The following is a 25,678-nucleotide window of genomic DNA, read 5'->3' as shown; positions in this document are numbered from 1 at the left end:
CCTTATTTAAGTCTTTTGGTAGGTCAGGACCAAAGGAGGACCTGGGTGAGTCTGTGCCCACCAGACACTGACTCTGGTGTTCCCTTGCTGTTCCCATAATAGGACCACAACCTGTAAACACATCATATGCCCCAAATCAGGCAATGGGAGCATGAGATTTTGACCACAAGAAGTAGTGTGGAAAGGTTGAAGTCATGCCAAAGAGCACGGAGGAGCAGAGGTCTAGCCAGAAACAGGTGGACAAATCCATCCCCAGAACCACTTGGTCAAAGTGATGTCATCAGGCTGTCACAGAGGCTGGATTTGACTCCAGAAATTCAGTTATCCTCCAATATTAAACCCAAAGGCTTTTGGCAAGTTTACCCCTTTTTAAACAGGTATTTTCTCAGAAATCCCATGATTGTGGCTATGTGCCCATGAAGACATAACAACTGGGATGGGTTAGTATGGAAAGGAGACCATTAAGATTAATATGAAGGTACAAGAGGTTTGGGTTTGCCTTGCATTTTCAGTGAGATCAAAAGGGCATCAAATTGAAACAGGTAAAAGGCTTTTATGGATTTAAATGCTCCTTGTGATGCAAGTGGGAGAAGATCCAGAAAATGTTTTGTGTACGTGTGCATGAACTGTCTATTTGTTGCCTACTGAGCCTTTAAATCGGCAAAAAACCCCCAACCAACCCTCCACTGCTGCTTTACTTCATGTCTGTGTTGTCAACATATTGCTAGACCTTAAACTTCACTGATTCAACCAATTCATGATGTGAGCCAATGTGATGCAATATATGGTATTTCTGTCTGGTGCCTGAATTTATTGAGTCTTAGGATAGACATGTCCTTGCTTCCCCTTCTTCCTCAGATGCTGTATAGTTCTGCAGACTTTGAATACTTTGGTAAACGAGACTATTGAAAGATTTAAACTCAGCTAACTTGTAGACAATTTTCTAGAATGACATACGAAAAGAAAAATGTTTTCATTCTCCCCCCCCCTTCTTTTCATTTATGAATTTATTCTAGAAAGCAAGAAAGATGTTTTATTCCTCCTTGATGGCTCATCCAACCTCTTTGGCAGCTTTCCTCCTGTCCGGGATTTTGTGCACAAAGTAATTTCTGACCTGAACGTGGGTCCCGATGCCACACGAGTTGCTATAGCTCAGTTCAGTGACACCATCCAAGTTGAATTTGACTTTGCTGAATACTCATCCAAGCAAGATATGCTTGCCAAAGTGAAAAGGATGAAGATTAAATCAGGGAGACAACTGAACATTGGAGCTGCACTTGATGAAGCTATAAGAAGGCTGTTTGTGAAGGAAGCTGGAAGCAGGATTGAAGAAGGGGTTCCTCAGTTTTTGATCCTCCTCGTTGCTGGGAGATCAACCGATGATGTGGAGGAGCCATCAGATGTCCTCAAGAATGCTGGAGTTGTAACCTTTGGTATCAAAGCCAAAAATGCTGACCCCATAGAGCTGGAAAGGATTGTTTACGCCCCGCAATTCCTTCTGAACGTTGAATCCCTCCAACGGATTTCAGAGCTTCAGCCAAACATAGTCAACCTGCTGAGTACAGTCCAGCTTCAGCCAACAGGTACAGGGAGCCTTGGGGTTCAGGAGGCTGAAAGACATGACTTACATGCCCTGCTCAGTTGGTAACTGGAGCATCTGGGTCTGGTGATGTTTGAAATGATTGTGTAGAAACTGCTGTTGTACTTGGAGTTTCCTCTGCTCACACTCTGACCCAGCAAAGCATTAAGTTCCAAACCAAATTTTAATGATAAGCGGTGAAAATGCCTTTGTTCAGCTGCTAGAGCTGCAGCTGGTGCTGTTACCAGTGTGTAGAACATGGGACAAACCTGAAATAACAGGACGTTGTTGCCCCAGAGATGTTGCATTAATTAACGTGCAATGCTTGGGCAAGGGCTAAAAGAAGCAAATACTGGCTTGTGTCAATTTCTGTTGCCATCTTCCCTTTTCTGGAGGAGTGGAATCCAGCACACTGGATTCACTCTTACTCTGTTATCTCTTCCAGGATATGATGGCAGTTTCTACATTTCCTACATACACACCAATAAATGAGATGCTCTTGACTCAGTTGCTGTTAAAGCTCAGTAGATGAGATGGATAAATTGAAGAATAATTTTTAAAAAGTCTTCAAAAGAATCACATGGCCACAACAATAAGTTCACACCACAGTACTGGAAGTTATGTATGTCCAGCTGTGTGATTTCCTGAGGCAGCCCTAACTGGAGCATTAGCTCATCTCCCAACAGGAGGTGGAAACAAGGAGAAGTGTAATAACATCCGTATCTTCTCTCCATAAAAGGGGCAGATGGACTTAGAATCATAGAAACATCAAAAAGAAATAGGGCTGGAAGGAATCTCGGGGTGCCATCTGCTACATGCCCCTGTCCCCAGTAGGATCTTTTTGCCCAGAACTAGATGACGTTGTTCTAACCTGTTCTGGAAACCCTTTGGGTGACAATTCCAGGATTCCATGACCAATCTGTTCAGTTGGTTTTATCAAACAACACTTTCCCTTCATGTCACACATCTCTTTCCCTAGTCACAGTTCAAGCCTCCTACATCTCCTTCAGCCTGAGGAGGACACAGATGTCAGCTCACTCCCAAATTTTGTGTGGTAGCCTTTTCACCTGTTCTAGGCTTGACATGTAGGTCTTGGTCCTCATGTCACCAGCTCTGTACCCAGCTCATTCAATCCTTCCTTGAAGGTCTTGTAGGTTTTCTTCTACATTTTCACCCTTGCCTCCCCAACAGCAGCCTGCTCCAAATGACGAGAGCCTGACAATGGCATCCCCTGTCATCTCTTACCCCATCCTTTCCATGCAGATTCATGACCCTTCCCATATTTGTGCAGCTTCTGTCTCAACCAAGACTTGTGCAATCAGTGCTCTTGGATTCCATCCTCCCTTTTAAAACCATTTCTGTCTTGTCCAGACCATTTGGAATCCCTTTGACCAACAAGGACTATTGTGCTATTTGCTCAGGGATAGCTGCATCCACCCAGTTTTCCTTGTATTCTTGGCTAAAAAGATTTCCATTCCATAGGAGCAACTGTATTTTTTTTCTTCTTTATCTGCTACACAGGGACTTTTAATAGGAATTTTCTATTGTTCCTGAACTTTAGAGGAAGTAAATGAAACGGGGATACACCAGGCAATTCTGCTCCCTCCTCCCACCTACATTAATATTCCTGTCCTATGCATTAACCCACTAGGTTTCCAACAATCCTTTTAAGAAATAAATTCGATCTGAAGTCTGCATTAAGAATTCAGCTGCCCTTGTTAACTCTTTATATGGCTAAGCATTTGTAAGTAGATAATTAATATTTTCTTCAGAGGGGCAGATCATGCTCCTGCTTGTCCCACTCAACCTTGCTCTAAACAAGCCAACAGTACTTTTTGGGATGTCATCCAGCAGTTGCTGTGTTTGAGAGGCAGTGATGTTTTCTGCTTGGCCAAGCCAAAACTTTGAAGTACTGTTGGTCAGTAGCATAACAGGTCAAAGTTCTCTGATCTTTGACACTTCATAGTCTTGATTTTGAGATTTTTTGTTTGTGTATTGGTGGGGTTTTGTTTGATTTTTTTTTTAGAAGAATAATTTGGTCACAATTTTTAGCATGTTTTGTCCTGCCTGAAGATAGTAAAGAAAAAACCCCAAAGATCAGGTTTTAGCATTTTAGGAGAGCATTTCAGCATTTTCAGCTGGATGCCCTCTCCAGCAATATCTTAATTTCTTTTCAGAAGTATTTATTTCTAAGTTCAGTAATGCATCAGAAAAGCTTTTCCCTCCCTCTCTTCACCATCTCCCTGTGACCACTCCTTGTATGCCATTTCATCCAGAAACTCCTTGTTTCTTGGGAACAAAAGATCCCAGGCTCCTGTTGCCTACTGCAAAGCCACAGGTCACCTTCCTGTGCCCCTTGGGAGCTGTTGACTTTTCCTGGCTTCGAGCAGGAGATGGCACCCAGAAATCCCTTTGGCACCCTGTTTCCCGTGGGTCTGTGATTCTATGACTGGGTGGGTAAGGCATGGAATGCGCTGCGCTCCGGTTTCCACCGACTTCCACCCATCTGCCTCCTCACCAGGGATTGCATCCAGTGGCAAAGGAACCCAACCACCTTTCCTCATGCCTCGCCTCCCCCTCCCCAAGCTTTGTGCTCCTTCGGTTCACAATGTATGAGGAGAATATTAATCCCTGCAAAACAGAATCTCACTTCTCCCCCCCCCTTCCCTTACTTGTCTCAAACAGTAGTTGAGAGGGGTGAGAAGAAGGATGTGGTGTTTCTAATCGATGGCTCGGATGGCGTCAGAAGAGGTTTCCCTCTCCTCAAGACGTTTGTCCAAAGAGTTGTCCAGAGCCTGGATGTTGGCCGTGACAAGGTGCGCGTGGCTGTGGCGCAGTACAGCAACACCATACAGCCCGAGTTCTTGCTTGACACCTACGAGGACAAAGCTGATCTCATCAGGGCCATCGAGCAGCTGAAGCTCATGGGAGGGTCTCCCCTGAACACTGGGGCAGCCCTCGACTACCTCATCAAGAATGTGTTCACGGTGTCCAGTGGCAGCAGGATAGCTGAGGGTGTCCCGCAGTTCCTGATCCTGCTGACTGCTGACCGGTCCCAGGACGATGTCAGGAGGCCCTCAGTGGTGCTGAAGACGAGTGGCACGGTGCCCTTTGGCATTGGGATCGGAAATGCTGACCTCACAGAGCTGCAGACCATTTCCTTCCTCCCAGATTTTGCTATCTCTGTGCCCGACTTCAGCCAGCTGGACTCGGTGCAGCAGGTCGTCTCCAACAGAGTCATCCGGCTGACCAAGCAAGAGATAGAATCTCTTGCCCCTGACCTGGTTTTCACATCACCCAGCCCAGGTGAGAAGATGTTTGTGTCTGCACCAAGAGCCAGTGGCAAAATATGATGTTTAGTATCATCATGGCTGCAACACAAACTGAGAAAAGCAAAGATGGGTCATGACTAAGACTCCAAGTCTGTCGTGGTCTCCCTGTTGGTTTACTCAGGGTTGGAAGGAGCTGTGCAATTAAACTGAGCCACCTTTAAGCCCAGCCCCTCCAGGTGATCCATGCTGGATCCACGTGGAAGACCCATAAAGTGAATGCTATTGCCTTAATCTTATTTTAAGTGGCTGGATTTTAAATCCATGCTGTTCCTTCTGGAATGGAAATTGTGTCACTTAGATACTACAGGGACACCTTCACACCACTATAAATCAAGGTCAGCTTTCTGCTAAATGTAAGATATGCTGATTTTTCCTACTTTTGCCTCCCTCGTTCACTGGAGAAAGGGAAATTGGAAGTGGGCATAAGGAGAAGGATCAGATCTTACATTTCTGGTCTCCCTTGGAATGAAATCCAGCCAGCATATGCCTGGGATGAAGAGTATCTGACCCAGATCAGTCCCTTAGAAATTCACTGTCCTACTCTGTTCATTCCCTTCTAAGCCAGACCAGTTTCCTCCATTCCCATTTATCAGTGTGATATTCCATGATAATTCAGGCTCTGAATTACCTGAATTACCACTGGGGAAAACAATTTATTAGGAATCAAAAAGTCATCCTGGAAAGGCAGAAGCTGAGAGAATAATGGGGTAGAATCCTTCCTAGAGGGCAAAGCCAAAGAAAGAGGGGTGGTTCTGAATGTAAGGCAACCTGCCCTGAGTAAAAACTGCCACCAGGCTACATTTTCTTGGGTGGAGATCTCACAAGGGTTTCAGGTGTCCTGTTGCTCCCTCTCGCTTCCTTTGCTCTGGAAGTTGCTGTTCTTGCACCCCCTGGGATGTGCCTAGCAGACTGGTCGTGTCTCTGGGTTGAACTCAGAGCTTCCTGCTGGGGCTCCCAGGAGTTACCCCAGGCAGGGAGACAAAGAGTACCATCCCATGGCCAGAGGCATGGGTCACAGATGTAGATGATGAGCTCAGCTGCTCTCCACAAGCAATTCCTGACCAATGCCTTCCCTCCCGCAGCGGGCGTGAAGAGGGACGTTGTGTTCCTGGTTGACGGCTCCCGCTACGCCGCCCAGGAGTTCTACCTCATCCGCGACCTCATCGGGAGGATCGTCAACAACTTGGACGTGGGCATCGACACCACCAGGATTTCGGTGGTCCAGTTCAGCGAGCACCCCCACGTGGAGTTCCTGCTCAACACCCACTCCACCAAGGACGAGGTGCAGAACGCCGTGAGGCAGCTGCGCTCCAAAGGCGGCCAGCTGGTGAACGTGGGGGAGGCCCTGGAGTTTGTGGCCAAGACCATCTTCACCCGGCCCTCCGGGAGCCGCATAGAGGAGGGCGTCCCGCAGTTCTTGATCCTCCTCACCTCCCGCAAGTCCGACGATGACTTTGAGTACCCCTCCCTCCAAGTCAAGCAAGTGGGGGTGGCACCTATGATGATAGCAAAGAACGTGGATACCGAAGAGATGATACAGATTTCCCTTAGTCCTGAGTATATATTCCAAGTCCCCAGCTTCCAGGAACTGCCCAGCCTGGAGCAGAAGCTGCTGACCCCAATTGAAACCCTGACCGTGGACCAAATCAGGCGGCTGCTGGGAGATGTGCAACCCCCCGTAGGTAAGGCATTGGCTCTCTCTGGGTTGCTGCTCAAACAAATGTTGCCTGAGATACCTTCTCTTTAAGTCAAGATTTTCCTCAGTTAAAACCAAAGCCATAGCACATGTACAATTTTGGAAGGAGAGCTTTAGATAGATGGCAATTCTACCCAAGTACCTAAAGACATAATAACATTTAATTTTCAAGTCAGATACCTAAACGTGACACCTATTCAATTCAAATACACAATGTCTACAATTGCCTATTCCCACTTAGCCACTGTCTAGGAAACAGGCATAAACCTGGGGATAACAGGCATAAAGCTAGAACCATTGACAAATCCAGAGAAGAGTATCAATGAATGAAACAGACAAGGCTCTGAGTAATGCATGCTTCAAATACTAGCCAGACACACATTCCCACCTGCACACAGCCCCTTTTGGAGAAGCACCATGCCTAGAGTGGGCCAAAATATGCCATGTGGTTTTACCACACAATAGCAGATCACACAGAAATACTCCAGCAAAGCTTAAGCAATTGCTGGGCACCCCAATAATTTCCTCTCTTCTTATTTCCCCACAGATGTTTCTGGAGATGAAAAGGACATAGTCTTCCTCATTGACAGCTCTGACAGTGTTCGGTCGGATGGGCTTGCTCATATTCGGGATTTCATCAGCAGGATTGTCCAGCAGCTGGAAGTGGGGCCAAACAAAGTGCGGATCGGGGTGGTGCAGTTCAGCAATGGTGTCTTCCCTGAGTTCTACTTGAAGACCCACAGGTCCAAAAATGCCGTCCTGGAAGCCATCCGCCGCTTGAGGCTTAGAGGTGGGTCCCCCCTGAACGCTGGCAAAGCCCTGGACTTCGTGGTGAAGAACTACTTCATCAAGTCTGCGGGGAGCAGGATAGAAGATGGAGTGCCCCAGCACCTGGTCGTCATCCTTGGAGACAGGTCCCAGGATGATGTGGACAGACCAGCCAGAGTGATCACTTCCACAAGCATCAAACCTCTGGGTGTGGGAGCCAGGAATGTGGACAGGGACCAGCTGCAGGTCATTACCAATGATCCTGGGCGCGTGCTCGTGGTACAGGACTTCACGGGACTCTCCACCTTAGAAAAGAGGGTGCAGAATATTCTTGACGAGCTCCCGATACCTACAACAGACTCACCTGGACCATTCCTACCTGGTAAGGCTGCTATTCATCCTGAAGACTTTTCTGAACAGAGTATAGATTGTATTTGTATAAAGGGAAGATGATTCTGCAATAACACCTTTTGATTCCCAAACCTTTAGTTGCATTGATTAAAAGAACTCTTTGAAGTTGTTGAGTGAGGAAAGAATATAATTAAATTTGAAAGGAGATGAGGGTGCCTATCACTAGCAATGCTGTATGAAGTGTTACACAAAAATTTTCTTGTACGGATGTACAATCCCACCGAGGGTCAACGAAACTAAAATAGTAGAAAAGAGAGAAATTTCATTTGCAAAGTGCTACTTCACAAAGCCCTTAAATGATGTAGATGCTGAGAACAATTACAAACAACCGTGTTTTCTTTGTAATCTTTTCAGGAGGCAAAAAGCAGGCTGACATTGTGTTTTTGCTGGATGGCTCCATCAACCTGGGGAGAGATAACTTCCAAGAAGTTCTCCAGTTTGTCTACTCAGTGGTGGATGCCATTTACAGGGACGGCGACTCCATCCAGGTAGGACTGGCCCAGTACAACTCGGATGTCACTGATGAGTTTTTCCTCAAGGACCACTCCACCAAAGCTCAGATTTTAGACGCTATCAACAAAGTCATCTACAAAGGCGGGCGAGTGGCGAACACCGGCGCGGCCATCAAGCACATCCAGGAAAGACACTTTGTGAAGGAGGCCGGCAGCCGGATTGACCAGAGGGTGCCCCAGATCGCCTTCATCGTCACGGGTGGGAAGTCCACGGACGATGGGCCAAGGGCCTCCTTGGAAATCTCTCAGAAAGGCGTCAAGGTGTTCGCAGTCGGCGTGAGGAACATCGACCTGAAGGAAGTCAGCCTGCTGGCCAGCGAGAGCGCCATGAGTTTCAGAGCATCCACGGCCCAGGAGCTGTCAGAGCTGAATGAGCAGGTCCTGGTCACGCTGGAAGCGGCCATGGAGGAGAGACTGTGCCCAGGATTAACAGATGTGACCAGAGGTAAGGATCCCCTCATAATATTCTAGGTCATTCTCAGGGGTGGCTTTTAATATCCAGTGTGCTTTGATGGGCTTGTCTGTCCATAGTGCTTTGCCTATGGCCTGAGGTGCAGCATGGGCTTATTCCTCCTCCAGGAGTCTGATGGGGGCTGCAAACTTTTGGTACAAGAGCTGCCTGTCCACGGTCTTCATGTTACTCCTGGAGTAACATCACCACAGAGGTGCCACTGTGGTGGAATTAATTTCAAATGTGACAGCCAAGCACTAAATCACTGACTTCTGACTCCCACATTTAGCCTTTGGACTAAATCCCACTTTGTACTTTCTCACAGGGACATGATACCCGTATTGTATTGACAGAACAACTTGTTTCTTGCCAAAATAAAAAGCGATGGCCCTTGTTTCCCCTCCCTGTGTCTATTACAGTATAATTGGAATTTTTGGTCATTCAGGCATGCATGGTATGCTGGAAATCACAGAATCATAGAATTCTAGTATACTTGGAGTGGGAGGGGACCCCAAATAACATCTCGTTCCAACTTCCCTGCCATGGAATACCTTCCACTATCCCAGGTTGCTCTAAGCCCTGTCCAGCCTGGCCTGGAACACTTCCAGGGATGGGGCAGTTACAGTTTCTCTGGGCAACCTGTGCCAGGGCCTCACCACCCCCACAGGGAAGAATTTCTTCCCAATATCCCATCTCACCCTGCCCTCAGGCAGTGGGAAGCCATTCCCCCTGCTGTCACTCCAAGACCTTGTCCAAAGCCTATGTCCAGCTCTCTTGTAACCCTTTTAGACAATGGAGGGGACAAACAGAATTTCCCTTGCCAGATCATCTAGGATGCCCACCTGATCTCATGACAGGTATGAGGAAAAACAAGATTCCGAGTAGTTGTAGTTTAAGGTAAAATTGCCTTAAGAAGGAATCCCATGATTTGGCTACTTCAGAAGCCAAGCAGGGGAATTGCAGTGGCTAAGTGAGCTGGTATTGCTGTCGGATCAGAATCCCAGCAGCTGGTTTTACTTACTACATTACAGCCAAGTCCTACTCCCAGCACGACTGACCATGGCTCACCCTCTAACTTTGAGGAGAGGCGTCTCCTGAGCCTCTGGAGAAGCAGGAGAGGCACAACAGCCCTGAGCTGGGAAGAAAAACTAAGTGCTGGGAAAAGCAAACCACTGCTGGTAGTATTAATTTAACCCAAGTGGTTAAGATATTAACCAGGCAATGTGGCGAATATGAAAGAGAATTCAAACATCTCCCTGTGATTCTCTGAGTGTCACTCAGAGCACAGGTAGAAGGTGCACACTGTACAAGTACTGACAGGTTTCCATGTGCTGGAGAGAGACAAGCAGTCTTAGCTGCCTGATGAAAATGCAAATTTCTCTTGGAGTTGGTTTAGGCAGCTCTTCCCATGGCGAAAATTAAAAAAGGGGAATTATTGAAACATAAGTTTTCCCAGGTTATTACTGCTGTGGTGAAAGGAAACAGAGGACACTTGTGCAGCAAGTGGTGTCAGTTCTTGATGCAGTGTCTTCATTAACTACTAAAAGAGTAATTAGAAAAGCCATTACTTGAAAACCAATCATCACACTGCTCCATGATGCTCTTCTCTCTTTCTTCACTCCCCTCTCAGACTGCGACTTAGATGTGATAATTGGCTTTGATGTCAGTGATGTTGGGCCCGGTCAAAGCATATTCACTTCCCAGCGAGGTCTGGAGTCCAGAGTGGAGTCCGTGCTGAACAGGATCACGCAGATGCAGAAGATCAGCTGCACTGGCAACCAGGCTCCCAACGTCAGGGTGGCCATCATGGCCCAGGCCCAGGGGGGACCCGTGGAGGGGCTGGACTTCTCCGAGTACCGGCCCGAGCTCTTGGAGAGGTTCCTGGACATGCGGACCCGCGGGCCCTACTACCTCAGGGCAGACACACTGAGGTCCTACCTGAGCAAATTCCGCTCCTCGCCCTCCGGCAGCACCAAGGTGAGTTGAGGCCGAGGCCTCTGGGGCGGTATTGGCCAGTAAAGCTGACTTCTGATGTCCTTTAGTTGGTGAAGAAACTGTAAATTCATAATAATTAAAAAAAAATTAAATCAATTGAATTTATTCACCATAAATGTAGTCACTTAAGCCCTACTTGTTTGCTGCACTCTCCCTGCATTGTCAAGGTCTTGTCCTGACAATTGATGAGCATCATTGCAGCCAGTTCCCATGATCACCGCTTAGCTGCAAATTACTGCTCTCCAGATATTTCCTGTGTTGTGCTCTAGCAACACCTGCATGATGTACAGGAACAGAAATGCACAGGAACCTGGCACAGGAATGCAGAGCTTCATGGCCAGGAAAAGGTTTAGAAGTTCCCTCACCTTCTCTCAGATGAAGCATTGGAAAAAGGCCCTTCAGGCTGCACATTGATTTTGTTTCACACCTGAAATATTCTGTGTCCTGACAGAAATTTGTTTCTCTCCAAGGTCATAATCCATTTTACTGATGGTGTGGATGAGCCAATAAATCAGCTGGAGGCTGCTTCATCTACGTTACACTCAGAAGGTAATTTTTTTGCTCTTCCAGGTAGTGATTATAGTGCATGTTAACATGTAACCCATTTTACCATCATTTCTCCTAAATCCATCTGCTTTTGACAGTAAGGGCTAAGGATTTTGTGAATTCTACATGCACTTGGTGTTCTTCACTGCCTTCCTGTGATGTTTAGCTGCCTGCCACCACCTAGGCGTGTGGGCAACTTACACTGGATGTGTGTGAACATGCTTGTATTCTATTGAAAAGGCTCTGTTTGCAGTCAAAGACGTGAATAAGGATGTGTTGTCACAGGGCAGGGTGTGCAGGCCCTCCAGAGCACCTCTCCCAACCTCAAAGCCCCTTCTGCTTCTCCCTGCTAGGAGTCAACGCTCTCATCCTCGTGGGGCTGGACCGAGTGACCAACTTTGACAGAGTGATGCAGCTGGAGTTTGGCCGTGGGTTCACCTACAACAGGCCACTCAGAGTTAATCTGCTGGACTTGGATTTTGAGCTGGCAGAGCAGCTTGTAAGTAACTTGGCACAGGCAGTGCTGCCTTGTAATGCTGGAGGGAAGCCTAGGCCTGGATCTCCAGCACGGCTGAACTGGATTACACCCTCCTGGCTCTGCTCCTCTCCCCTCCCTGCCTCACGTCAGCTCTTTTCACAGATGCCACAGCAAATAAAGTTCAGAGCAGACCACGGTCTCTTCCCACTCCTGAAGAAACCCAACTCCAGCCGAGGCTTTAGGTCAAATGGCATGGGATGAGATGCCATCAAAAGCTGCAGTGCCAAAAACCCGCCCTCTGCATGTGTTTATACTGTTGGTTTTTTTAACCTTACAGTAATGCCCTGTCGTGCCTGGTCAGTGCTAAACCTCTTGTAAAAGCGCTGCTTTCGAGGTTTCTTTCCCTGATCTCATACACTGCCTGTATGTCAGATGTGCTTTCAACAGGAGAAGGAGCTGTCCCTTAAGGCCTTTCTTTTTCACAGATCCACTTCTTTCCCAAGGTATAGTCCCTCTCGAGTGTTGACTTAATTTGCTGTCAGCCTCAGTATGTCCAGTTCCTCCCAACTTCTCAGCTGCTACCAGCACGCTTGAGCTCCTTTTCCAATAGATTTAATAAGATTGGGCTTAACCACTGGTCCCTGTGGTAACCTTGCTGGGCCCTTCCCCACAAATCACAGTGCAGCCACTTGTGACAGCCTTGGGTTTTGAGATAAGAGTTGGTCCTCAGCCCTTCCCCAGGTAATTCAGCCTAGGAAAATCCTTCCAAAATGTAAGTGTGCAAAGCTGGCATGAAATGTTTGCAGCCAGCAACATACTTGGCAAAGAAAGTGATTTTTTTTTCCCCTCTTCTTTCTGTTGGATGATGTAAAACCAAGCTGTGGTTTCTCTGAGTCCATATAATTCTTTTTAATTTTTTTTTTTTCTCCTTTATCATGTGCTTGCTCGTTCTCAGCCTGTGGGCTGCTGGTGAGCTGCTCACTGCAGTGACTTTCACATGGCCCTCTCCACAGCCTGGATTTTTTTCTTTGGAGATGAGATTTCTCTCTTCAGTGACAGGCACTGCTCTGGGACTGATGTCCTACTAAATGCACTCTACAAATTCTACCCCATGCAGTTTCTGATTAAACCCTCCCCTCTGATATCCGAAATCAGGAGCTGGGGCTCTGGCAGGTTTCTAACACTTTCACTTCCCATTTTTCCTGCAGGACAACATCGCAGAGAGGACGTGCTGCAAGGTCCCCTGCAAGTGCTCAGGGCAGAGAGGGGACAGAGGTGTGCCAGGCCCTATAGGACCAAAGGTAGGTCATTTCCTCTGGGGATGAAGGGTCCCTGTGCACGGGAACCTGGTGGTGACAGGTTGTGTACTTGTAGTGGGTGACGTTAATGGGGAGATCAGCTCCAGTTACTCCCTCAATTTGAAAACTGACTCTGGGACACACAGAGCAATTGAGGACTGCTCTTCTTCCCTTTCCCCATAGCCTCAGTGCTGCAAAATATCCAAGAGGGCAGGGACAAATGGCTGGAAAGCCAGGGTGAAGCATCCCGTGAAACAATTTAGGGACATCAAAAGATTATATCTCTCATTAACACATTAGCACCTGCTCTGTGCTTATCTAGGGAAACCTTGAATATCAATCACAGAACTATGAAAGAAACTCACAATTTTCTTTGTTGTCTTCTAGGGTGTCACGGGGGATCTTGGCTATGGAGGCTACCCTGGTGATGAAGGAGGACCGGTGAGTGACTGCCCCTGTTCAAATGGGGACCTCACCATTGTCAAGTGTTTGGAGGTGTTTCCATTAAATGAAAAGCCTCCTTTCTTCTGCTGGGACTCTGGATGCGGGTTAGAAGAGACAGCAGAACTCCTGAGTTTCCCACACCTGACAGGCTGAGCTGCTGGTCCCAGCTTCTCTGGAGAGAAAGTCAGTAGGGAGCTTCTCAGGAGCTGGAGAAGGATGATGGGGGAATAACTCCCATTATTTGATGTGACTCATCTCTGTGCTATTCCTCAAGGCAAATAAAATCCTCAATTTCGTCAGATCTGCAATTATGCCAAAGTTATCCGTACCACCTGCAGCTGAAAGATCTGAGTTAGCCCAAAAGTGGAACAAAGAGTGATGTTCCTATCCGTCATATGGCAGACAACGTGAATCCCGTGAATTCTTACTAACCCCCTTCATCCAAACTCTGCATGAATCCCACGTCAGCCCTGGAATAAACATTCTTCCATGCACCACTCCCAAGGGGTGAGGCCGAGGCCAAGGGGCTGACGGTGCTCGTGGCCTTTCCAACAGTGCAGGCAGAGGCCAAAGGCTGCTGCAAGACATCGTGTGCCAGGCAATGTTTCCCTAGGGCCTGAAGGTCAGCATGGGATTAGACATCTGTGCAGAGCTCTGAGGGCCTCATCTTGTCATTTTAATTTTGAAAGAGAAGTTTCACAAAGCTCTTTCACAGCTGAGGGACTGGGAAGGGTGTTTCTCTCTCCGTGATGAAGACTTGCCATTGGTCTCTACATGAGGAAGGTTGTGGGCAAGAGATGGAGGGGTGGCTAGGCAAAACCTGCTGCTCCTGCACCTCCAAGACACCTCCTGTGACAGGCAGCCACAGAAATAGGCTTAGCAGGCAACTCCTGACTGGTTTTTTTTCCCTCTCTATGCACCAGGGTGAGCGTGGACCACCAGGTGTGAATGGGACACAAGGTTTCCAGGGATGCCCCGGGCACAGAGGAACAAAGGTACGTGTGGAACAAGCCTGCAGAGAGCAGACACAGAGTCCAGTGGGGTAACTCCTGCTGCTTTAGGAGGTCACACAACCTCTGCCACTTGCCCTTTAGTGGTTGTGTCCACCTGGCCAGGCACCAGGGCTTTCAGAGGCTGTTGTGGGTTTGGTGTTGCTATGAAGAGCAAAAAGGCAGCCCAGAGACCCAGGCTCAATCCACAGACAAGGATGATCTATCTTCTGCAGTCTGGCTCTGGGGGAAAGATTTGGGAAGAGATGGATGTGCGTGTCTTGGCACAGGGCTGGGACAGTGAGTGGGTGGAATTCTGCTGTTTGGGAAGAGGGAGACAAGTGAGCCATGGCTTTAAAGAGGAACCTTGAGCTCCTGGTCCAGGACAGCAGCTGCACCCCAAGCCAGAAAAGGTGGTGAAACATATAATATTTATGGGAAAAAGTGAAATTAAGGGGATGTTTCCTACCATTTGCTCTGACCACATGATCCTCTGGCAGGGAGAAGAGGAATGCATGAACCAAGCCCATTAGTTGCAGCTGAGATACTGAATCTTGTTTAAAATCTGTTCAGTCTTGGACAAAGGCATTAGGACTGGATTAACATAGAAATGGGTGCAGGGAGCAAGAAAAGTCAGTGAAGGAGAAGTTGTGGCTAAGGAGTGAAGTATTTTATTGGATGACCTGGATGAACCCCCATGCCCCACATATTTTATCTTGGCACAAGTGTTGGGGAGGCAGCTGAAAACAAACACTGACATAACAGAAATCAGGGAAAGTCCTGTCTTGGTCATGGCCCTGGGTCTGCCAGCAAGCCCAGCCCTCCTTCTCCACTGTTTCCTATGGCAGAGAGCTGGACAAAAGTGGAGTAACTCTCTTTTCTGTCTCCTTAGGGTTCTCGGGGATTCCCAGGAGAGAAGGTAGGGAGCAATTTCCTCATGCCCCAGCAGTGAGCGTGACTGTGTGGCACATCAACATCCCCCATCCCCATTCCCCCATCCTCTCAGTGAGCATTTGCCCCTTGCCTCCCTTCCACAGGGTGAACTGGGAGAAATGGGTCTGGATGGCATTGATGGAGAAGAGGTCAGTAATTTTAATTGTTTTTCTCTTAATGACTGGATGCTTCAGTGAAGTATCTAAAAAGCACCTTGGGAGTGGCAAATATTCTAAGATATTTTTCTTTTTTTTAGGGAGACAAGGGTTTGCCTGGCTCCTCTGGAGAGAAGGGATATTCTGGCAGGAGGGTAGGTTTTAATCACTTTTAGAGTGAGGCTAAATGATGGCAAAGAGGTGGATATGAGGCAGGGGAGGGTGAAAAGCCATCATCAGGGCTGAGGGCTGGGCAGAGATGCTTTCAACTAGCAAGAGCTGCTCCTCCTAACTCTCCATCTCTTCCCACAGGGAGATAAGGGAGTCAAGGGTGAACGAGGAGAACGAGGTGACCGTGGGCTCCGTGGAGATCCGGTAAACACTGCTAAGGCTTCTTCTTGATTTTCCACCCACTTATACTGATCCTGGGTTCATCAGAGAGGGTGGCCCTGGCTTATTTAAATGCTGTTTGATAGTGGCAGGTCCCATGACAGATACCAACCCATCAATTCCTGCTTCACCATAATAAATTTCCCCTTCCTCGTCTCCTTCAGTATCATTTCTCAGTTGAAAAGCCGTGTCTGTCTGAAAACAGCAGCAATGCTTCACCTATTTCAGTCAAAAAAGGGAAAAAAGAGAAGTTGGTTCTCAGCTCTAGCAGAGCAGTTTACGAGATTTGATTTTCACATCCCACTAACACAGATGTTTCTCATTGCTCTGTTGCTTTCAGGGAGATTCAGGAGCTGATAATACTCAGCGGGGCCCCAGAGGACAAAAGGGTGAAATTGGACCAATGGTAAAATTTCTTTGTTGTCTTGTATTGTTTTTTGGTTTTTACAACAGAATGGGCCAGAGAAAGGGAGAAAAAAGGATGCTGCCAAAAAGATGCAAGTTTCTTAAACTCGTTGTGCCTTGTCAGATGGAATATTTTTTTCCACTAGAAAATGTTGTTGGTTCCCAACCAAAACTTTCGCTGGGAAGATGTCAGTTTAGAAGATGTTTTGTGTAAAAAGCACCTTTTAAAAAAAATTATTATTATTTTACAATGCCTTTTTGGGATATTGCCTCTGAAAATAACTTTGTACTTGGAAATTACCTTCGTATGTTCTCATGGGTCATATACAAAAGCAGAGAACTGATTAGATTACTTCAAATCTAAACCTCCTGATTCACCTGAAACTTTTGCAAGAAAAAACACCCCACACACTCCTTGGAAAATTTCAAAACCCATCTGTTTTCACATCAGCTCACAATAAAAAATGCATCTTAAACTGCCAGAAGGCATTTCCCAAAGAATAGGAATGTTGACTTCTGCTGGCTCAGGAACTTGATGGAAAGTCTCTGTGAGTTGTTAAAAGGATTCCCACCAAAGCAGGACTATTAACTTGTGTCAAAGCATGAAAGGAGCCTTGTTTTTGAGAACTGAAGAGAATTGAATCTATTTTCCCAATGCCTGCTCATCTCAGGGCTCTCACTGGAGTTTTGTTTTTCCTTTAGGGAGATCCTGGACCAGCAGGGCTGGAGGGCCAAGATGGTGAAGTCGGGAGGAGGGTGAGTTGCCAGACCTCCAGTCAGCAAAGCCCAAGCCTAGATTGACAATAACTTTTCCCCTTCCTCCTTTCCATGTATTTTGTTTCACAAACACAAAGAATTCAACCTCAAAACCCAACAAGCCACCCCCAAAAAAAGGAAAAAGAATCTCAGAAGGAAAATGCCTCATGGCTTCTTGGTTTTTGTAGAGACTTTGAAAGTTGAATTTATTCCCATGCAAATAACTCAGTGCTCAGATCAGTGGAGTTACACATGATTCATGTATATGGCCAGGTTGGATGGTGCTTGGAACAACCTGGTCTAGTGGAAGATGTCCTTGCCCATGGCAGGGGGTTGGAATTAGATGGTCTTGGAAGTCCCTTCCAATCCAAACCAGTCTGTGATTCCATGATATGCATCTGCATTTGGCTGCTGGTTTTGGAAAGGCAAAAACCAAACTGGAGCTGGGATGTCTGGGATGTGCTCCCTGCTGCATGTCCTGTCCCATGGGTGGTGCCACACTCCTGACATGCATGAGGGAGCAGCTCACCTACGTGGGGGATGTGAGGAGAGAGAAAACATGCCCAAGTCTGATTTAAGAGATCTGACCATATGGATTTACCTCTCTCTTTCCCCCCCTCAAGTAGTTTAAATCCTCCAAATGTAATTTTTGGACTATAAGAAGCACTAATAAGAAGCATTGATCCAAAAGCAATAGGGAAAGGTGTGCTTACGTGTTAGATCAACAAGCCTCATTGTTCCTTCCCTTGCAGGGCATGGCAGGACGAAGGGGGCCCATAGGAGTTAAGGTAGGTGGTGATGGGACAACACATGGGGCTCCTGCCATACCACGGCCAGGCAGCCTCAGCACCCAGAGAGATGTGCCAAGAGAAGGGACGTGCAGGCTTTGCTTGTTCCTCTCTGCCTCCTCTCTCCTTCAAACTTCCCAACTCCTCCTCCTCCTCCTCAGGCTCATCTCCCTGTGTGCTTCTTGCTGGAATCAGTGCAGAACCAACTGTCCACGTGCCTGCCTGTCTCCTACAGCACTCCCTGGTGGGATGTTTTGTCCCTGTGTGCTGCTGGAGCAGTGTAACAGGGCCAGAGCATGATGGTTGATGCCCATCAATTGCAGGAGGCAAATTGCCCCCGTCATTGCTGTGCTTATTGTCTGCTATCACCATATCTTGGAAAAAAAAACAAGAAAAACCCACCCAACTGAAAATCTGTTCTTCCCTGCCCGTTGTGCAGCTGTGGATCTCCCCTTTCCCTTCCCATGGTGCTGACAACGTCCTCCCATGCTAACCTGCACTGTCCTGTTTTGTACTTGCAGGGCACCAAGGGCTCGCCTGGTCCAGCAGGGCCAGCTGGAGAGCAAGGCATGCGAGGGCCACAGGTCAGTGAGCTCACAGCAGAGGAAAGGCCTTGCCTCATGATGCTGTGGTGTTACTTCATCACAACCACTTCCCCATAGAGTCTCCTCCACAAAGACTGTTGGGATTTGGGTATTTTTTGGGGGGTGCTGTGGTCTGGCTGTCCCGCCTGCCACTGCGCTCACACCAGCCAAGGAGTGACACAAAACATCCCTCAGACACTGCAGCATCTATTTCCCTTGGATCCTGGTGTGTTTCTGCCCACGTGTGCTGACAGCCTCTCTTTTCTTCCCACACAGGGTCCCCCTGGCCAGGTTGGCACACCAGGCATCAGAGGAGAGCAGGGTGTCCCTGGGCCCAGGGTAATCCTTCTGCTGCTTCCCAGACATTGGCTCAACTACACTGTTGTTGAACTAACAAGATTCCAGTGTGTCTTCACATTCCCCTCTCCTAGGGCTCCAGCTCTGCTCCACTCTCTTTTAACACACTCTTCCAGCATGATTCTCCTCTCAACTTATGCTTAAGACTTCTTGATCAAGAGTTACAGAAGAGAAGGAGATAAAAGCAACCACAGAGGGGTCAGGACTTCAGTGTTTGGCTCATTATTGCAATTTTAGTTAAAGAGGATCCCGGAGTGACTGGTGGGGCATCTCTGTGACGTTTCATCCTCTGAAGCCAGAGCATGCCCATCTCACATGCCTGCAGGGGCCACCTCATGTATTTATTTTTCCCTCCTATTGCATTCCTCAGCCACACCTATCAACATAATGCCATACTTCATTTCCCCCCGTCCCCCAGCATGATTTTCCCCCTCCTGCTTTCCCATGGATGTTCTCTTAGGGACAATATAAATTGCTGCTGATATTTCCACTGAACTGAGCTGGACCTCCAGCTCTTCCCAAACATGAAGCAGACTCCTGAATTTGCTGAAGTGTTTTGAGAGACACCAGCCCTGGTAGTCAATACATGATTTCTATGGTCATCCAATTCCCTAGTTCCTGGCACCCGAGTTTTCTTGAATGTTGCCAACGTGCCTCTCCTCATTTCCATTCCAGGCTGGGAGTGGACCTCCAGGACCCCCAGGAGAACGTGGCAGGATTGGTCCCCTGGGAAGGAAGGTATGTCTTTAGATGCTGGACATCAGCAACTAAAGCTGCATTGAAAAGCTGCTGGATTTTGCATGGGCTTAAAGAAACACATGAGATGAACTTCTTGGGCTTGCACAGAGGAGAGAAGCTCTGTGCCTGTTGTCTCATTAGGCTCCCATTTCAGCGAACAGAAAGACAAAAGTAACTGAGCCACTGAGATTCCCAAGCAACTTTCCTGGGCAGATTCTCAGGAAATGCCCACATGGGAAGGTTTTATCTTTCCTGAAATCACCGAAGGTTCCACTAAAGAGATGCACTTGGCAGCATTTCGGGCTGTGTAGGTCCATTCATGCCTTTCTGCCACAAGGAGGGCTGCAGACTGCTCTGTGCAAAGAAACCAGTGTTGGTGGGTTGGAGAAGGCTCAGACTTTCAGCACATGCTTTAACAGATGCTTCTCTTTTTAGGGTGAGCCTGGAAACCCTGGACCCAAAGGGCCGAATGGACAGCCGGGCCCACGAGGAGAGATGGTGAGTGTGGCCATGCTTTCACACCACCAAGGACACTTTTAAGGAACATTTAAGAGTTTCACAAAGGCCTGTGGCTTCTGTGGGTTCTTTCTGTTTGTGCCGCTGGACCTGTGGGGTTTATGTTGTTTACATGTGACATATCATTTACATATGAATGATTTTGGCTTTCCAATTTTAGGGTGATGATGGGCGAGATGGAATTGGTGGCCCGGGTCCTAAAGGCAGGAAGGTAGGTGTATGCTCAGCATTCCCACCCCCTCAACAAGGATAAGGAAGCAGCCAAGACCCCAGTGCAGGTGGATGAGGGCATTTTCTAGAGCGTATTCAAATTAACCTTTCTGTTGTTTCAGGGAGAACGTGGCTTCGTAGGTTATGCAGGGCCAAAGGTAGGTGCAGCCCATGAGCTGTGCATTTATTTTCCAAGCAATTTTTCCATGGATCTGTGCAGGTTTAGAGCTGCTGTTTATGGTTTTCCCCTCCTAGGGTGGACCTGGTGACCGTGGTGTTGCTGGAGGCCCTGGACCCAAAGGAAACAGAGGCCGCAGGGTAAGTTGGATCATGGTACAGATTTTCCCTTCTGCATGAATGCCCTGAAAGATGGACACATCTTTTCCTCCAAGTGCTCCTGGGAGTCCTGCAGATGTTCATGGAGAGGATTTCTCTGCTGTCTCTTTCTAGGGAGACGCAGGAGTACCTGGGGCACCCGGTCAGAAAGGAGAGATTGGATACCCTGGGCCATCTGTAAGTGTTCATTGCATTGCTGATTGGCTTCATGTAATCATCCCTGTGGGGGCCAAGGGTTGGAAAATAAGTCCATCACTGTCTCCTGCTTATTTCAAGCTGGGGAAATCCCTCTTTATTTGGCTTGGATTTGTCTCCATAAATTTTTAAGCAGCTGTTTATCAGTGACAAATATTTACCCTTCCTCAAACCAAAGGAAAAAGCCATGAGACATGCTCTTACCAGGCATTAGGAATTCTCCAGGGCAATATGCCCCTTAAAATTCCTTCTAGGAGATTCTCATCTCCTTATCATTCACTACCCCACGTAGGATATGGGCCATGACCAAATCTGGCTGGAACAAGGCTCCCTAGAAAGGCCCAGGTGACTGGGCTTGCTTTGCATGTGAACCTGGAGCATCATAACTCATAGAATGGTCTAGGTTGGAAGGGACCTTAAAGACCATCTAGTTCCAACCTCCCTTTAGGGTTTGGCCTCAGCTAGGTTTACTCCTCGCACAGAAGAGAGCTGCACTCTGTTGTTGGAAACACAGCTGAAAACAGACAGATTTTCACCTGGCTCCTGCATGACCCATGGCTCAGTAGTTATTCTGACAGTGCTCATGGGGCACCCTGGAGATACACTTTGCACTCAATTTCTCTTCATTCTTTGAAACAGGGCCTTAAAGGCGAGAAAGGAGAATCCAGAGATGTAAGTGTGGCATAATTTCTCTCTTGTTTTGGAACACTCTTGGGTTGGCTGTGTGACATATCTCTTCCCCCCCCTTCCTTTATTTCCTGAAGCAATGTGCACTGGTGCGGAACATCAAAGACAAATGCCGTGAGTACCTCAGTGCTTTGCTAAGCCCCTCACTCTACCCTTATTTGCCCATCATGTTACAAGAATGTCACTGACCAAGCTGCTTTTTTCTCTCCATGTTTTCCACAGCTTGCTGCTATGGTAAGTCTCATTCAGTCCTTTAAACCCCAGGGTGGCTGCATGTCACGACTGTTGCTCTCCCCATGTGTGAATGATGTACCCCTGCTGAGGACGCTGTCCTGGAATCCTGACAGCTGTTTGAGGCATGACTTGCTCCTGATGCACATTCCCAACAGGTCCCAAGGAGTGCCCTGTCTTCCCAACCGAGCTGGCCTTCGCTATTGACACCTCCTCGGGCGTCGTGAGGGAGGTTTTCAACAGGATGAAGCAAACCGTGCTCAGAGTGGTCAACAACTTAACCATCGCCGAGAGCAACTGTCCCCGGGGGGCACGGGTGGCTCTGGTCACCTACAACAACGAGGTCACCACCGAGATCCGCTTTGCTGACGCCAGGAAGAAATCCAGCCTCCTCCAGCAGATCCAAAACTTCCAGGCAACACTGACCACGAAGCCACGCAGCCTGGAGACCGCCATGTCCTTCGTGGCCAGGAACACCTTCAAGCGTGCTCGCAGTGGCTTCCTGATGAGGAAGGTGGCTGTCTTCTTCAGCAACGGGGACACGAGGGCGTCCCCGCAGCTCAACGACGCTGTGCTGAAGCTCTACGACGCCGGGGTCGTGCCGGTGTTCCTCACCAGCAGGCAGGATGCGGTTCTGACCAGAGCCCTGGAGGTTGGGGTCCTTCACCCTTTCTTTATTTTCTCCTTGTGCCCTTGGTTTTGTTTCATGACACTGGATGCCATGGGCAATGCTTGGCTTTCACAGTCCTCTCAAATGTGGAAGAGAGTATTGCTGGCCAAACTCATCCATCCATTAGGAGAGAAAGCCTAATTCCATAATCACCACAGCACATGCTGGGAAATGCTAGTGAGGCTCTCAGGAGTCACTCTCCCAGACCATGGCTCCAGGGTGCCAGGTGTGGGATGAAACAGAAGGAAGAGTCTGACAGAAAGGCAAAGGGTGGGAAGGTGGAAGTACATTAGCTTTGTTGGGAGAGGGAGAGTGGACAGAGATTGAAAGCCATGAAAAAGCCCCAGATAAACCTACTGAGCACTGGTTCAAGTGGTCCCTTTTCTTGGAGTTTATGACTTTAAGCTGACATCAGGGACACAAGGCTCCTCCAGAAGGGAACCGCTGAGAGCATTGAGCTGAGCAGAGTTGTGGATTGCCCGCCCCTCCTCAGAGCTGAGAACAACAGAAGTCAGCATAACTGACTCCGTGTGTTTCTGTTTCCACCTCACCAGATCAACAACACAGCGGTCGGTCACGCCATTGTTCTTCCCACCAGCGGCGGTCAGCTGAACCAAACCATTCAGAGGCTTTTGACTTGTCACATTTGTTTGGGTAAAGCATCCAATTTCTCCTCTAGACACTTCCAAATCCTTCTGGTCATGCAGCAATCAGTTGTAAGAGGGGAAGCCCAGTTGGGAGTCGGCCCTTTTGTTGATGAATACAAGGGATTCTTGGGTTGAGCAAAAAACATTGGCATTGTGAACAAGGTTCTCTACTTTGTAAAGAGAAATTCCTTTTTTTTTTGTCTGGTTGCCATTTTTACAGCTCAAATACTGATAGCTAAGTGCTCTAAAGGATGGCCTTCTGCCACTTATGACAGAGTGCTTCAGGGATCCCCTTGGACAAAGGAGCACACAAAAGAATACTGAACACATAACTGAGTCTGTAGTGGGATGAAGTTACTTTGGTGTCAAGCAGTTGACCAGTGAATATCCAGGGCTTGATTGTATTTCATGTGACACAAGAGGTGTTTCCAGTGGAGAGGGAGGGTTATGTTCGGGTCCTGCAGGTGAAACCCACTGTGTTTCTTCCTCAGATGTGTGTGACCCCGACCCCAGCTGTGGCAGTACTGGCCAGAGACCTTCTTTCAGAGACAGAAGGGCAGCCCCCACAGACGTGGACACGGACATAGCCTTCATCCTGGACAGCTCCGAGTCCACCACCCCTCTGCAGTTCAGCGAGATGAAGAAGTACATTTCCCATATTGTAACTAACCTGGAAATCAGCTCGGAGCCCAAAGTATCCCAGCACCACGCCAGAGTGGCCGTTCTCCAGCAAGCTCCTTACGAGCACGAAACCAACTCAAGCTTCCCACCAGTAAAAACTGAGTTCTCACTAACTGATTATGCATCCAAAGAGAAGATCATCAATTACCTCCACAACCAAATGACCCAGCTCCATGGCACGAGGGCCCTGGGAAGTGCAATTGAACACACAATCGCTCATGTTTTTGAAAGCGCGCCGAGCCCTCGGGATCTAAAGGTCATAGTGCTGATGATGACTGGAAAAGTGAACAAAAGAGAACTTGAGCACCTGCAGAGGGTTGTGATTGATGCAAAATGCAAAGGGTACTTCTTTGTTGTCTTGGGCATCGGCAGGAAGGTGAATACCAAGAGCATCTACAGCCTCGCCAGCGAGCCAAATGATGTGTTCTTCAAGCTGGTTGATAAGCCAGGAGAGCTCCATGAGGAGCCCTTGCTGCGTTTTGGGACACTGCTGCCATCCTTTATCAGAAGTAAGCATAACATCTTGCGGCCAAAGTGTCATGGAAGGGGCAGCAGGTGGCCTCAGAGGGGTTAATTTGAAAGGTTCTGGGTAGCAGGCCCACTTTTTATGTAGTCTCTTTTTTTATGGTTTGTACTGTTTGGTGCAATTTGGGCTGCTCCTACTTTACCTAGGTGAGTGCATCTGGGTTTTGTTCACTTTGGCCTCCCCATCCAATTCCATTTTGATCCACCAAGTAGAGTTTGCACTTCAGTTTGCTTTGCCTTGGTCTCCATGGGCTGGCCTGTGGATTCTGATCTCATCCCACCTGGCTTACCTCTCACACAGGTCCTGCTGAGGCCCTTTGCAGCACTTCTTTGAAGCTCCTTGAACACCCAACAGATCTTTCTTCCCAATTTCAGCATAAACATCATGTTCAGCAGGCCCTTGGCTGGCTCAGGCTGAGATCTGGAGCTGCTGTATGCAGATTTAAGGGTCAGATGTACAGGATTCTTTGCTCAGGGATAAATAAAGCTGCTGTATTTGGGATGTGCTGACTGTGCTTCGAAAATTTACATTTCAGCTTAGCTAGAGCCCCTGGACTGGACTTCCAGCTGCCACAGATCCTAAACACACCCATCCAGCAAGGATAAGAAGTAGACCTCATTTAGGAAATCTAGTTTTTAGCAAAAATTCCTGAAAATAAGATTAGTGGGCTGATATACCGCAGATTGAGGAATGTCTTTCACTAAATTGGAAGCAAACATCTGGAAATAAATGTTTAGGTTATCTCAGTTTGCTTTTTCCATTTACTGCTTATAGCAGTCCTGGAAACCCCTAACTTTTGAAAAAATAACATTACCTGTGTGGTTGGAAGTGCCTTGTTACAAGAAATGTGTTTATAAGTGACAGACTCAGGCAAACAGCCCTCTTGTAGTTACAGCCCTCATGTTTGTAAACTGGAATAACAAATTTCCCAGCCCAGGATGTTGCAGTAACCAAACATCAAGCAAGAAAAGAAAGGTTATTTTGTTGTTTTGTTTTTAAATTAAGAAGAAATAAGTGTAATATGTTGGTGGTGGGTATCCAGCATCCTCAACTCCCGTATTTAATGTCTCTCTCCATCTCCAGGTGAATTTGCTTTCTACCTGTCTCCAGAGATAAGGAAACAGTGTGAGTGGCTCCAGAATGGTCAGCAAGTCCAGAACCAGCAGCCTGTGCTCACCGGGCAGAAAGCAGTGTGAGTAATGCTTTGGGGAAAAGGAAAGAAAAAGCAAACTTCATTTCAAAAATCAGGATTATCTTTTAATTAATATAATTCAAATAATAATTAGTTTTACTGGTTCCCCCAGTGCTGTGTCAAAAGAGCAACAGAGATATCTTATAGAGAAGGGTCATGTCTAATTTTAAATTTGGGGCAAA

The 25,678-nt window shown here is 47.6% G+C and overlaps 1 protein-coding gene across 7 annotated transcripts in view; it reads left to right on the top strand.

Moving 5' to 3' along the window:
• COL6A3 (collagen type VI alpha 3 chain) overlaps positions 1-25,678 on the top strand; it is a 58,553-nt gene that overhangs the window by 22,601 nt on the left and 10,274 nt on the right. For all 7 annotated transcript variants that reach the window (XM_063400028.1, XM_063400027.1, XM_063400026.1 and 4 more), the window contains 33 exons: positions 1,017-1,583; positions 4,265-4,885; positions 5,994-6,593; positions 7,155-7,757; positions 8,141-8,743; positions 10,380-10,726; positions 11,215-11,293; positions 11,644-11,789; positions 12,977-13,069; positions 13,454-13,507; positions 14,434-14,505; positions 15,392-15,418; positions 15,537-15,581; positions 15,689-15,742; positions 15,900-15,962; positions 16,318-16,383; positions 17,085-17,138; positions 17,891-17,926; positions 18,448-18,510; positions 18,787-18,849; positions 19,543-19,605; positions 20,041-20,103; positions 20,282-20,332; positions 20,454-20,489; positions 20,587-20,649; positions 20,782-20,844; positions 21,502-21,534; positions 21,627-21,663; positions 21,772-21,783; positions 21,939-22,432; positions 23,005-23,104; positions 23,589-24,287; positions 25,388-25,496. In XM_063400028.1, coding sequence (XP_063256098.1) covers positions 1,017-1,583; positions 4,265-4,885; positions 5,994-6,593; positions 7,155-7,757; positions 8,141-8,743; positions 10,380-10,726; positions 11,215-11,293; positions 11,644-11,789; positions 12,977-13,069; positions 13,454-13,507; positions 14,434-14,505; positions 15,392-15,418; positions 15,537-15,581; positions 15,689-15,742; positions 15,900-15,962; positions 16,318-16,383; positions 17,085-17,138; positions 17,891-17,926; positions 18,448-18,510; positions 18,787-18,849; positions 19,543-19,605; positions 20,041-20,103; positions 20,282-20,332; positions 20,454-20,489; positions 20,587-20,649; positions 20,782-20,844; positions 21,502-21,534; positions 21,627-21,663; positions 21,772-21,783; positions 21,939-22,432; positions 23,005-23,104; positions 23,589-24,287; positions 25,388-25,496 — 6,079 coding nt within the window. The remainder of the gene's footprint in view (positions 1-1,016; positions 1,584-4,264; positions 4,886-5,993; positions 6,594-7,154; positions 7,758-8,140; positions 8,744-10,379; positions 10,727-11,214; positions 11,294-11,643; positions 11,790-12,976; positions 13,070-13,453; positions 13,508-14,433; positions 14,506-15,391; positions 15,419-15,536; positions 15,582-15,688; positions 15,743-15,899; positions 15,963-16,317; positions 16,384-17,084; positions 17,139-17,890; positions 17,927-18,447; positions 18,511-18,786; positions 18,850-19,542; positions 19,606-20,040; positions 20,104-20,281; positions 20,333-20,453; positions 20,490-20,586; positions 20,650-20,781; positions 20,845-21,501; positions 21,535-21,626; positions 21,664-21,771; positions 21,784-21,938; positions 22,433-23,004; positions 23,105-23,588; positions 24,288-25,387; positions 25,497-25,678) is intronic.

Source organism: Prinia subflava, chromosome 6, assembly GCF_021018805.1.
Source record: "Prinia subflava isolate CZ2003 ecotype Zambia chromosome 6, Cam_Psub_1.2, whole genome shotgun sequence".
Classification (NCBI taxonomy): domain Eukaryota; kingdom Metazoa; phylum Chordata; class Aves; order Passeriformes; family Cisticolidae; genus Prinia; species Prinia subflava.
The sequence above is the reverse complement of the archived record's forward strand: the minus strand, read 5'-3'. Positions and strand labels throughout refer to the sequence as shown.